At 37.9% G+C, this 13,888-nt stretch overlaps 1 protein-coding gene across 1 annotated transcript in view; it reads left to right on the top strand.

Moving 5' to 3' along the window:
• The window catches only part of trh (PAS domain-containing protein trachealess), a 736,895-nt gene that overhangs the window by 672,194 nt on the left and 50,813 nt on the right, over positions 1-13,888 (top strand). Inside the window, exons 9-10 of the mRNA XM_083124916.1 lie at positions 2,104-2,225; positions 7,019-7,212. Coding sequence (XP_082981042.1) covers positions 2,104-2,225; positions 7,019-7,212 — 316 coding nt within the window. The remainder of the gene's footprint in view (positions 1-2,103; positions 2,226-7,018; positions 7,213-13,888) is intronic.

Here is a 13,888-nt window from a genome sequence, read left to right as displayed (position 1 = left end):
TTTTGTTTGTATTTATTTTTCCTTCGTTCGGTCTTGTCTTTCTTTATGAGTTTCGCCTTCTCAGAATCTGTTGTCTTGCTTACTCGCCCTCTGTAGTCCATAATTTATTTTCATTTCTCTTCCTTTCTGTCAGTTTTTCTTTACTCTTCAGTATCCTCTCTTCCTCGCTCTCGAACATCTTTGCTTTCTTCCCCTTTTTTATTCTTCAGCCGCGGTGGCTCAGTCGGTAACGCGTCTGACTACCATGCTCAAGGTCCCGGGTTCGATCCCCGGCCGGTTCAAATCCGGGAACTTTTCTAACGGTGAAAGCGGCCCCGGCGCCCACCCAGCGTCGAATAACATGGGTACCTGGGGGAAACCCTGGGGGGTAAAGGCGGTCAGGGGCGTGATGCTGATCACATCACCCCCACTCACGACCGGATCAAGAAAGTGTGGGGCGTTACCCCTACACCCCCTATACGCCTTCATGGCGTGGTGCTATGCACAGGGGAACACTTTACCTTTTTTTTATCTTTACCATATTTTCTTTCTCTTAAATATTATTTCTTTCTTTTCCTTTTCTGCCTTTGTCTCCGAAAGCTTTCTTCTCTTCTTTCTCACTCTCCAACATTCTTTCTTTCTTTTCTTTTCCTCTCTTGCTCTCTCTCTGAGTAACTTTCTTCCTTTCCATTGCTCTCAAACTCTAGGACATATTTTGTTTCTCCTGCTCTCTCTCTCTTCTTCTTTCCTGGCACTACAATCCATCAGACACACTCAGGTCCTCTCAGGTTCATTCAGCTGGTCTTCCTACTTTTCTTCTCCCATCCATATTCGTAAATGTGATCTTACACACCATGTTATCTGGCATTCGGTAATTTGAGCACAATTTCCTTCACAATGTCTACATCCTAATAAAGCTCATATAGTTCCATATTATTTCTTCATTTTCATATATCAGCCCATAGATCCTCCTCGGAATCACACAGCCTTGACACCAGATCGCGCGGGAGAACTCAACTACTCATCCCCCCTTCATAACTCAAGTTTTTATTCAAAATCTTTCACCGTTTCCACTTCTCGTCACTGGAACTCGCTGCCCCTGGAAATTCGTAACTCATCTTCAGCGTATATCTTTAAGGCACAATTAACACATTTTTTATTGGGCACAATTAGTTAGCACATTAGTGCAAGCTTACACGTTAGTGACAAATTGAATGCAGTTATGGGTTAAGTGCAGAAAAACACTGAAAATCCTTATTCACCTTAATATGTCAAATCCCTGACTACTGTCATGAATATGTGTGTGTGGTTTTGTTGTATGCTCGTGAGTATAGGTTACACTTTTATTCGCGTATGTATTTTTTCCTTATTTTATAATTTTTATTTGTAATCTTATATTTTTCTTTCCTTGTTTCCAATATTTACTTTGTGTGTATTTTTTAAATGTTATTTTCTAACATTCATATGCTAAAATTTCTATGTAAACATTGTTAAGTGGTAGAAAAGGCTGGCTACAAAGTTTTAACTTCGCCATGATGACGCAAGAAAATGAAGCCTCAAAGTAAATCAAAAGTGTAAAAAGAAATATGCATTAAAATTAAAATAAATCGGAGACTATATTAAAATATGTTGGATTATTACACAACGATGCTAGCGGGGAGGGGGGGGGGTTATAAAAATTGCAACAAGGGGGCATTCAGGCACATGGGAACATTTTCGTCTGATGTGACTGCGAGAGGAGTACACAAATCGTTTCATAATAGTCTTCATTGAATCATGAGGCCCAATGGTGTTAGAAGGATAACTTGTATAATGACTAAATACCTAGTTTACTGAATACGTAGTTTGCAATATACAATATAGGTTTGGTCTTCCATTCGGCCTGATGGCGCAAAAAATAAATTTATAAAACTCTACCTGTTAGAAAATCAATCAATGTGCTGTTTATAATTTAAATAGTGAACAATAATGTACTTCCAGCGCAAGGAGTGAGTTTCTTGCATCAAGTTGTGGTTGATATCAATATAAACGACGTATTTTCTGCTTGCCAAAAATGTCGCTTATTTCACTCGACGTTCAGATGGTCATTATACTTGACTAACACCCTGTTGTTCTTTTTTACAGTGGCGACGCTCATGACGATAAACAGCAACTCGCCGTACAAAGGGATAGACCGAGCGTTCTGCATACGGATGAAGTCAACGCTTACAAAACGAGGCTGTCATTTCAAGTCATCAGGGTACAGGGTGAGTCAATAGTTTAATAACCATTTTTTTTTTAAACTTAACCCTAGCAATACCAAGGGGTTGTTCTTTGCAATATTTAGAATGACATCGCGTGATTTTTCCCAAAAATGTTCATTGAAAAGTTATTTTATTTCGTTTAAATTGTTTATGGACCTCAAAGCCCCCCCCCCGGTAATTCTAAGTAAAGATTTTGCAAAGAAGTATTAAAGGTATTTTAATACACGAGAGGATTTATTCAATTGCTAAACTAGAGTAACAATTTGAAATAGTAGTATAACAGTGAATGTATGGATAGTAGAAACAGAAAAGAAATAACTTTGCTGGAATTTTGCACCGTTAAGCATTGTTCCAAGTATCAACATTGTAATTGAACTTACATCAGTCCAGTTCAATTGAACTTTCATTCATGGGTCTCTGAAGCCCCCACCCCCTTGTTAATCCGTGTAACAAAAATACCTTGGCATTGCTAGGGTAAATAATGTGGATTCTTCTAATCGGCAATGTTAACAATGCATTCCAAAGATTATTCTCTGTTAACTTCCTACAGATGGCAGTGTCTGTTGCGATTCTTTCGCCCGAAAAAATTGAATTACGGAAATGAAATTTTTTCGGTGGTAGCTTCCCCAAAATTCCCGTTTTCAAAACACACACAAAACTCAACATTAAAATAAGTTTTAAGAACGTTCTTTTGCACTCGCCTAAGCAAAAGTCAGAATTCCTGAAGTAATTAATGTAACTGTTTTGAGACTTAAACGAGGCTTGTTAATGACAAAAATAAGTTTGTCAAAAATACTTATTGTCCTGCAACTTTCATCAAGAAACATGCGATACTTAGTCTCTACATTTCAAGATAAATGACTATCATGTGTGGCATACGTAATAGTTATACGATCGTGGTATAGAAGATTGAGGTTGAGATGGTTTTCACATAATAGTTTGTGATATTAGCTAGTATAAATATGATAATTTAATATAACTACTTCATTAGGTTGTAGTATATCTTTTATTTATCATAAACAAGTTAATTATTAGTTATTATTTCAGCCATTGCTCTTAATGCTTGAAAATTGCGTTTTTACTCACTTAGGTTGTAATTTGTCCTTACATATTTTTGTGATTTCATGAAAATAATACTACAATAGCTCTGCTGTGCCATCTATACGTGCAGATTTGAAGTTAAGATCTTTGCAAAGCGTAAATGCATTGGTAATTCAAATATTAAGTATTTATCTTTTTCAAAATACGTATTGAAATATACTATTTATTCTCTATCTATGAATTTCCTTGCCAAAATACAGTTGACGTTTTATCCGATCAGAGGTCTTAGGATAGTAATATGTCACGCTAAGTATTTACAGAGTTAGCGAGTAATGAATCACTAGAGAAATGTTTACAGCAGTTTTCATTTCGTGATTGTTTCATTATTGCATATTTCGATCATTTTCCGAGTACACTGTAAAAATTTGATAGCCGTTGTCATCCAACCACTGTAAGAAATGACCGTGACCGTTTTTACAGTATTAGCGGAAATTACAGTCATTGAGTGTAATTAATGTAATTTTAATGATACAGCTTTTGAAAATATATTTATTGTGCACACAACCGCAATGTGTAATCATTATATATCTTTGTGCAAGATAAGAAATTCAAATTTAAATGTGAAGTAACTTTTATACTGTCTAACGTGAATGGCTGACTGTGTTTAATATTCCTAACGGTTCTACGCCATATTTATTTTAACCACGCCACGGAGAAGGGACCGACATGAATGCGCTTGAGTTCACGAAAGAAAACAACAACGTTTTTGTAAATTAACGGGCAGACTGTTAAATTTTAACGTTTGATATTGTAAATATTACGGTAATTTTTAACGGGGTATTAGCCGTCTGTTTATTCGTTTTTGTGCTTGTACTCGGTCGAAATGATTGGTCTCTCCCGAACTCTGTCGTTTTTATTCGTTTAGTCCATGAATTGCTTCTTCCCTTCGAACTTATTCTATACATACCTTTTTTCAGACCCTTTCCCTTGTCGTGCATTTTTCCTGGTTGGTACTAGTGGTTAATCAATCATGGTTTGTGCTGTTTCTTTCCCGTTTGGTACTTATTTCGTGCCGTGTTTTTCATTTTGGTACTTCTTTCGTGCAGTGTTTTTAATTTTGGTACTTATTTCGTGCAGTGTTTAATTTTTGTACTTATTTCGTGCAGTTTTTAATTTTGGTACTTATTTCCTGCAGTGTTTTTCATTTTGGTGCTTATTTCGTGCAGTGGTTTTCATTTTGGTACTTATTTCGTGCAGTTTTTAATTTTGGTACTTATTTCGTGCAGTTTTTCATTTTGGTGCTTATTTCGTGCACTGTTTTGCATTTTGGTACTTATTTCGTGCCGTTTTTAATTTTGGTACTTATTTCGTGCCGTTCTTTTTAAAAATTTGGGTACTTATTTCGTGCAGTTTTTAATTTTGGTACTTATTTCGTGCAGTGTTTTTTTTTTTTAAATTTGGGTACTTATTTCGTGCCGTGTTTTTTTTATTTTGGTACTTATTTCGTGCAGTTTTTAATTTTGGTACTTATTTCGTGCAGTGTTTTTAATTTTGGTACTTATTTCGTGCATTTTTAAATTTGGGTACTTATTTCGTGCTGTGTTTTTCATTTTGGTACTTATTTCGTGCAGTTTTTCATTTTGGTACTTATTTCGTGCAGTTTTTAATTTTAGTACTTATTTCGTGCAGTGTTTTTCATTTTGGTGCTTATTTCGTGAAGTGTTTTTCATTTTCGTATTTATTTCGTGCCGTGTTTTTCATTTTGGAACTTATTCGTGTCTTTTCCTTTTCAGTTACTCGTGTCGTTTCTTCCAGTTTGGTTCTTGTTCCGAGCTTTTTTTTCGTTTCGGTAGCTTTCGTACCGTATTTTTCCGCTTGGTACTTATTTCGTTCAGTATTTTCTCGTTTTGTACTTATTTCGTTCAGTATTTTCTCGTTTTGTACTTATTCTGTGCCGTGTTTTGAAGTTTCGTACTTATTCGTTCCGTGCTTTTTTGTTTCGTACTTATTTCTTGTTTTTTTTCCTTTTGGTACTCATTCGTGTCCTGTTTCTTCGTTGCGTACTTATTCTATGCCGTAGTTATTCCTTTCAAGTTTATTCCAGTCATGAAAATATCGCTTTCGTGTTCTTTTCTTTTCTAACTTCTTCTTCCCGTTCCTATTCGCACTTAATCCTGCCCAAAGCAGCGATAACCACATCAAGGCGAATTAACGGCAGATGGAAAGAAAACAGAAGAAAGAAGAAGGGAACGATAGATGGGGTGGCAATCAGTGGCAGGGAATCAAGGACATAAGGAGCGGAATATGAAAAAGGACCATGAATAGGGAACAGGATTAAGTGCGGATCAGTGTGGGGATCCACTCTTTCGCGCCCCTTCACGAAAAACTGCTTCTCCTCTCGTTCGGTTTTAATTATGACGATGTTGTCACGTGATACGCCGGAGATAGGTCTGAGGGAGTAATTAATGAGGATTGAGAGGAGAAGGTAAGAAAGAGGGAAGATTGGCCGTCGCAGGGATATTTTTAGGGAGAGAGAAAATAAAGTAGTGTCTGCCACCACCCAGGTTAACTTAATGGCAGCACGTAACCGCGCGAGGGCGGCCATATTGGGTCCAATTACCTCACGGAATGGACATTTGATCTCGAATTACGAGTCGCGGATCTCTTTATGGTAGATGTTACATGTTCTCGTGTTTATATCGGGGGATAACTTCACTCTGTTGGGGGGATAACTTCACTCTTTATATGTCTATTTAGGTTATGCTACCTAATCCCCTTGCTGATGTGATGATTTTTTCTCCTTATCTTTCTTTCCATCATCTTGCTCCCACTGTTTATTATATATACTGCCTTCATGGCGATGAATGATAATATCAATAAATATTGCTCCTTATTTACCTGCAATTTGTAAATGTAGAATTAAAAGAGAGATGGAAATTTGCAACGAGCACTTCCTAATTATTATAATGTCGATTAGTTCATAAATATGTTGATAGAGTACACGAAGGTGAAAACATAAATTTTGTCACCTACTTGTTTGAAATAAAACAATGCAAGATGCGATTTCACTCTTAACTCTATTCTGGTTTTACATCACCTAGCTCGCTGTTACACGACTGTTGATTTTTGCACTTTGGCAACGACAAATTCCAAATATTGATACTGCGTTAGGCAAAAGTGAATCGCATAAAACATAATCAACCCGGTACAAAAGTTATTATTATCCAAATTGCCAACATAAATTAATTTTAATAAATATACATGTTACACATTGTGAGGACGCGGACCTGTCACAAAATATTGACTTTGTAATGGTACAGCAAAAAAAAAAATATTGTTTTATTTTGTCAAACCTATTTTTAAATTAATTTTACTTACATAAACCCACCTACCTATTCCATCGTTATATTTCGAAAAATAGAATAAGGGAAGTTATCCCCATCCTCTCTTGATAACCCTTTATCGGTTGCAAATAGTTAGCTCAGCCTGAGGTGGAAGGTAATCTTTTAGCTGAATATGCTGTATTGGCGAAATATAAGTGTGTTGACTAAATATATAATTAGAATATAAACAGAAATTATAATTTGTTAATAGAAAATGTCAGTTTTTCATGCACCACCCTGTATATAGTAACTAAAACTAGACAGGATAGTGAATACAAGTACATAAAATACATGGTGTAATCTCTAGTTAGTAATATATATATTTAATATTATATGTTTGATCTGTTAACTCTTTTGTTGTTGTTGTTGCAGGTGGTGCTGGTATTGTGTAGGCTACGACCGCAGTACACATTCTCGCACAGCCGGAAGTCGCCCCCGCCGCTGCTCGGAATGGTGGCGCTGGCGATCGCACTTCCGCCTCCAAGCGTCCACGAGATTCGACTGGAAAGCGATATGTTCGTTACTAGGATTACCTTCGACTTTAGGATAGCTCACTGCGAACCCAGGTAGGCAAAGGCAGAAATAATAATGGCCCGTGTTTACTTTTGTAAAACTAATCGTATATGTTCGACATTTCAACATCAGTCATGCTCCCACAGAAACCTTGGCCAGTGGTTACATGTGGTAATGTAGTTGCTTTCTTCATTCGTCAATTAATCTGGAAGTATCTGCAATAACCGTGTATCGATATTTATCTAAACAAGTTATTCCAACCACTGGAACTTAACATGCCTCGAAAAACGTAGGAACTCACAGAAACCAAAATAATAACTTTACGCCGTACCATAATGTCTTCTCAGTCCGTAACTTCTAATGAAGCGTCCGAAAACCAACTAGACTACTCACACAGATTACTATCGTTCATGAAAGTTCACAGATTACATATTTTCTTTCAAATTTTACCTAATATTGATATGTGACATTACTTTCACATCAGTAATTATTTGTTCATTCAGCTTACAATAGATTAAACATTATCAGCTCCATCTGTTGATAAAGTACAGAGCATTCCCTGACATTCGCTACGAGACTCGGCGGCAAGCGGGCCGGCCTCAGCGCTTGTATTTCCGGGTCCGCGACAGTCGCTAGAGTCGGCTATTAAAATTACAGTTTTCATATTGTGTACTAACCTTGACTACAGAAGGTGTTGGAAATGATGTCCCACTGCTGCAACACATTCCTGGCATCTCCGAAAGAAATTGCCATTCACACGTGCAAGTTTGTCTACTGTAATTCTCCCGATTTCTCGTACAATACTCTCTTTTAACTCACGGATGGTGTGCGGATTGTCTTTGTATACTTTATTTTTTAGATTTCCCAATAAATAAAAATCGCCGGCTGACAAATCGGGGGACCTAGAAGTTTTTTGAAACACCCGTTTCTTGTGAGAGGCGGCGGATAGATTTCCTAGGGGACTGTTCTAACCTTTGTCCTATCTCATCGAGTTTTTCCTCAGTATGTACACGTGGGTTTTTCTTTCCATTTTTATTCAGAACTGACCCTGTTACTCTAACCTGTTATGCGAGGTTTAATATAGTGGTCCTATGTGGAACGGGAACACCAGGAAATTTCGTTGCAAAACGTCGTCGCACTTCTCCACAATTCCTCTTTCCGGAGTGACACTCGACAAGATAAATCCTTTGTTGTAATGTGACTGAGTGAGTGATTTGTTACACAGACGAAAAAGATAAAAAAGCATTGTTAAAATACATAAACATTTAGACTTAATATTTATTTATTTCAACAATTTAGACAACCTTAAAGTTCTAAAGCCTCTTCTGTATTTTATTGACAAGCGCTGACACCGGCCCGCTTGCCGCCGAGTCTCGTAGCGAATGTCAGGGAATGCTCTGTATGTAATTTAAGAGATCTTTGTAAACATAATCATGAAGCAATGAGTCGTGTGTTTGTATGTTGTTTCATGTGAAAATGTTCTTAGATATGTCACTCATATTATAAATGCGGAAGTTAACAGCGCCGCCAAACGGACGGTTTGAAAAACTCAGTCGTGATACCATGTTAAGTGCTGTACAACTACCGTGAACGTTTTACGTGAATATATAAAAAGCTCGAGCTGAGAATGTATCCTAAAAGTATCATATCGCGTCTTCTTTTGTATAAACATTTTAGTTGGAGATGATAATTTAGGGTGAAATAAGCATAATATTTCTTCTACCTACAAATAATATTCGGCGTGTAATTCGATGTAGATTCACATGAAACCATGAAACCGTTATTATCTGTGGATAGGGTTATTTTACATTTTTCTCATATCCTGCAAATATTCAAGTGTTAGGGCCTCCCCGATGGCGCAGTGGTAGCGTCGTCGCCTTGTAATCAAGGGGTCCCGGGTTCGATACCCGGTGGAGGCACAAACAGTTCGGATCCCACTTTAAACTGTAGGTCCAGTCCCGATTAGCGTTACTGTGCATAAAGTGGACTTAATACACCAAATCAATCAATCAATCAATCAATGTTAATAAAATACAGAACACGCTTTAGAACTTTAAGTTTGTCTAAATTGTTGAAATAAATAAATATTAAGTCTAAATGTTTATGTACTTTAACAATGTTTTTTATCTTTTTCGTCTGTGTAATATTTTATTTGTTTTTACATTAGTTTCAGAAATTACAAAGAACATTAACGGGAAGGAGAGATGTCATGTGTCTGTTACTAAATAAATATAGTCTATATATTAAATATCGGCATGTTTCCGGTAAGATTAGCATCGTTCTCCACACCCGTGTATTCCAGATCATGTTTGCAGTGCTCGTTATTCTGCTGACAGTGTTGCAATCCAAGATTATGTTATGTCGCACTAAAAATGGTTCCTTTTCTTGCAGGGTGTCAGAGCTGCTGGACTACACGGCAGATGAGCTGACGGGGAAGAACATGTATTCTTTATGCCACGGGGAGGATGCCAACAAGTTGCGGAAATGCCACGTTGATCGTAAGTTTTCGTTTGCACATTATTTTGTTCCATACGTTAATTAGAGTTTGTAAGTTGTAGTGTAGGACGACCTGGTGTGAATGAGGCCGTATTTATAAAGTAAGTCAATGGGGAAATTGCTAGGGGATTGCTAGAAAATCCTTTTCTCTGGGAAGAAAGGTTCCGATACTCTTCATGTTAATGTGTTATTGTGTTCATCGCAAGAATTACACGGTTCTTATGGATTTATCACACATTTCTTATACCTCAAGCTAAAAGGTTGAAAACGTTCAAACCTGAACAATTAAGTGTTGCAAATCATATCCACATAATTCATACAAAGCTCATAATTAATTAAATAGTTATATACAGAAAATATTTTGCTTTTTTCGTCACTACATTGAATTTTCGTGAAAATAATTCAGGCATAATTCTTCAAGAAATATTCATTCACTACATTGAATTTTCGTGAAAATAATTCAGGCATAATTCTTCAAGAAATATTCAACGTTATTGCTTGACAAACAATTGTTTTATATTTGAGAAGTAGAGCCATCTAGTCTATTTTGATACAAACTACTCTCGGTGAAAATATTATATTTCTGTATGCATTTTGTACCTAATTGTTATTATTTAAAATAAGCGTGGAAGTTTACCGCCGTGGTGGAGTGGTTAGCGCAGGAGTCTCGGGGTCGAATCCTGGCCTGGGTTGATTTCGTAATATCATCACTCATCCTCATCGACGCGGTTAGCCAAAAGTGACAGAAAAGCGACGCTGAATAAGAAATATCAAATCAAGTTCATTTTGAGCCAAACCAACCTCAGTGAAAATATAATATCTGTGTAAGTCATGAAAGTCAATAAACATCAATTCACCTATCACTTGAAAGAAGCTACATACATACATATTTGTGGAGAGAAAGAAAATATTCACTTCTGTGGTGTATATAGTACAGAGTGGACCACGAAAAAGCAGCCCAGACCAGGTTACTGTAAAAGTAATGACGTCATATGATCGCACACGTGAGTCGAGCAGCCAATCGGCCTCAGGTACCTAGCGCTGCAGCGCCTTCTGATTGGCCGTTATGATGGCGCGCTTTCTGTTGATGTAAGGATTTCGCGGGAAGGGGCGAGTTAGTATATCTGCTGAAGGGGGTATTGCAGCGGTGGTAAAATACACATTTCTGTGCGTAAGGAGGGATTTATAGAGGTGAAACCTCTTGGTGGTAGTGTAAGATTTGCGGAACGAAAGACGATTTTTGCATAGGACCCACTGGGGTATTTTTAAGCGCGGTTTCCGTACGATTTTTCCCAATTTCCGTCCATCGAGCCCCCTTCCACAACGCCCGGAAGCTGCTCGGAAAAAAGGGGGGAGAGAGAGATGACGCCTTAGAACAAATTCTATGCAAACACACCTCCAGCCGAAAAAGAGTGTTCCAAAGGAACGCGGAACCATGGGAATGGTTAGAGCGATTGTGAAGCCATTTCTGTATGCGAGCCTTGTCCGACTTCGGATGTGAGCTACATCTCAAGTTGCCCCCCTCCCCCACGCCCTGCTAAAGGGACAAAAGCCCCCACTCCACTTTTTACTCCCCCTTCCAATTCCTCTCGGTTTGACGAGACAGCCAGACTGCAATAAAACAAGTGAAACACAATGTGCGCAGGATTTGTCTGACGTTTTGTTTCTTTTTTTTGCCCCCCCCCCTTAACCCCCTTCCCTTGTTTGTTATGTGAGAAACGAAGTCGACAATCCCTTGCTACATGATGAATTTGTCTTTCTGTTCTGCGTTGCGATTGGACATGGTGTATATATTTTGCATAGCCCGCAGTGTTGGGTCGAGAGAAAGTGGTTGCAAATATTTCCATCATTGTCCAGATTACATTGTGGTCTTGTAATGAAGGAGAACCGGGTTCGAAAGTCGGTGGAGAGACATATTGGTTCGAATCCCAATTGAAATTGTAGGTCCAGTACCGATTAACCGATCAAAAACTTAAGAGTTCTTTACATATCGTGCCCCAGCTTCGAAATAGTTCTAAGATATTAACTCACGAATGTTTGACCATACTGATTTCTTCTGTAGTTTTCTTCTGTCACACGATACGAATTTAGGGATGGTACCTTGCCTCCCCCTCAGTTGCAAATTCAATATCGAATTAGATAATTCTGTACTTGAAAGCAAAGCCGGACCGGAACATGAGGACGAAAAACGTTGCACCGGGTAATCCTGACGTCACACCTCCATTGCAACCTCAAGAAAAAGCTATCTTGCCATGATACCAGCCTAAGCTAAGCGTCAGGTCAACCTTGCAGCAGGTTTTAGCATATGTAGATCCAAACGTGCGCGCAAGAATATAGTTCCACTGAGACGGGTTCTATTCCGACACAACTGCATACTTGCAAGAAAACAGTTATTTAATTTGTAATATACAGACAAAATAATACATTGATTAGCAGGTATGGACTTAATTGGTTGCAATCACTGTGCAGACGAACTTAGAACCGCAGATTCGCCAACTCGAATCTGTATTGCGTTGAAGAGACATTGAAACTTTAGAGCGAGTCGAGCGAGACTGAATGCGTTGCAGAGCGCGTGAAATCGCTGATACCAGTGTTGCACATCCCACTATTTTAACCCTATGTTTATTGTAGAGCGGCGAGAATGGCTGAATCTCCTGTTCAGCGCGCGGTTTTACCCGAATGTTATTTTGGGCTTCATCCGAAAGGAAATGTTCTTCAAAGTCAAGCAAGTTGTTTTAAATGCATAATCCTCCTTGCGGCAACAAGATCAAAGTAAAACAGGGCGTGAGGTGATTTGCCGTCAATGTGCACACGAATTGTATCACGGGTGTTGAATGATTTGCGGTTTGAGTTTAGCAAGAGGAAACGATTGTTTGTTGTTTGACGACAAAAGAATCTCCGCGGTATTAAAATATATCGCAGTGAGAAGAAACATGTTTATTATTTGGACGAGACGTCCTTCAACTCGGTGAGTGGGGGAAGGGGGAATAAACCATGGAAGGATACCACCATGCAAAACCACCGCCAGGGCTGAAGAAACCGACGATGAGGGGAAGGGGGAGGCTTATTGTTTCACCCACTGGCGGCAATGAAAGCTTTGTTGAAGGCGCATATTTACTTTTCAGCGCAAAGAAAGGGAAGGGTGATTATCAGCAACAAATAGACAGACCAAGATTTGAATCCTGGTTTAGTGAAGTGATTCATAAATTGAAACCAGAGTAATAGCGACAGACAATGCACCTGATTGTATATATCACCAATAACAAATCATGCTTTTTTGGTAGTACAACTTGAAGTGCGTGTGTCTTACAGTAACGGATGTATTGCGAACGAAGCAACCAAGTTTTTCATAAATCTATTTCTTTCTAAACCAAAAACAATAATTTGTCATTAAATTCAAGAGGGGCCTATCGTTGTTTACTTTTATCTTTGTTTATTTTTATTTTTGCGTGCTCGAAATATACACACATGCTCTCATGTTTAGAAGTTGTTTCGCTCTTATATTAATGACACATTTATTAAATAATATATGCGCAGAAAGTACTTTTAAAATGTTATGTTTCAGGAGACAAAGAGAAGCAAAAATACAATCCACTTGACATGCATGCGGGTTTTGATGTGTTGTGCGGTTGGCAATACTGTAGATTTTCTCAGTGTCTCCGATGTAAGTAGCTCGGCGGTTGAGGAAAGACTGGCACGGAAGATTCTGAGCTCAGTTCTCGCGCGGATTGATACATAAAACCTGCTGCAAGGTTAACCTGACGCTTGGCTTAGTCCATACAATCATCTCCAATTAACATTATACTCTGTGTCAATTGTCAATTTATTAGGCATCCCTTCTTTATCTGACCATGAATTCGCAAGAAATCTCAAGCTTAGAAAGTTCTCAATAGATGGCACAACGGAACATGCTAAAGTTTTCTAAACTAAATTCATGAACAATTAACAATTTTTCCCTTGTTTTAAAGATATTTCTGCAAAATAAGTAAGTTCTTACTGCTTTTATAAAAACATAAGTTTTTGGTTAGTTTAGTAACAATAATTCGCAGTTTAAATTCACTTGTTTCCATGTGATTAATGTATCCACGAATTCTTAAGTATCGACGAATTCATAGCATAGGGTTTAAGAGATCTGTGAAAGTAGAAGCATCACTTCCGAGCAATGCATTTTGATTTTAATTTTTTTCCCGGAATTAATATACAAATATGTAATTGGAATATGTTATTGAATAT

This window comes from Lepisma saccharinum, chromosome 7 (genome assembly GCF_977018435.1).
Source record: "Lepisma saccharinum chromosome 7, izLepSacc3.1, whole genome shotgun sequence".
Taxonomy (NCBI): domain Eukaryota; kingdom Metazoa; phylum Arthropoda; class Insecta; order Zygentoma; family Lepismatidae; genus Lepisma; species Lepisma saccharinum.
Note: the sequence above shows the minus strand (reverse complement) of the source record. Positions and strands in the feature narration are given on the sequence as shown.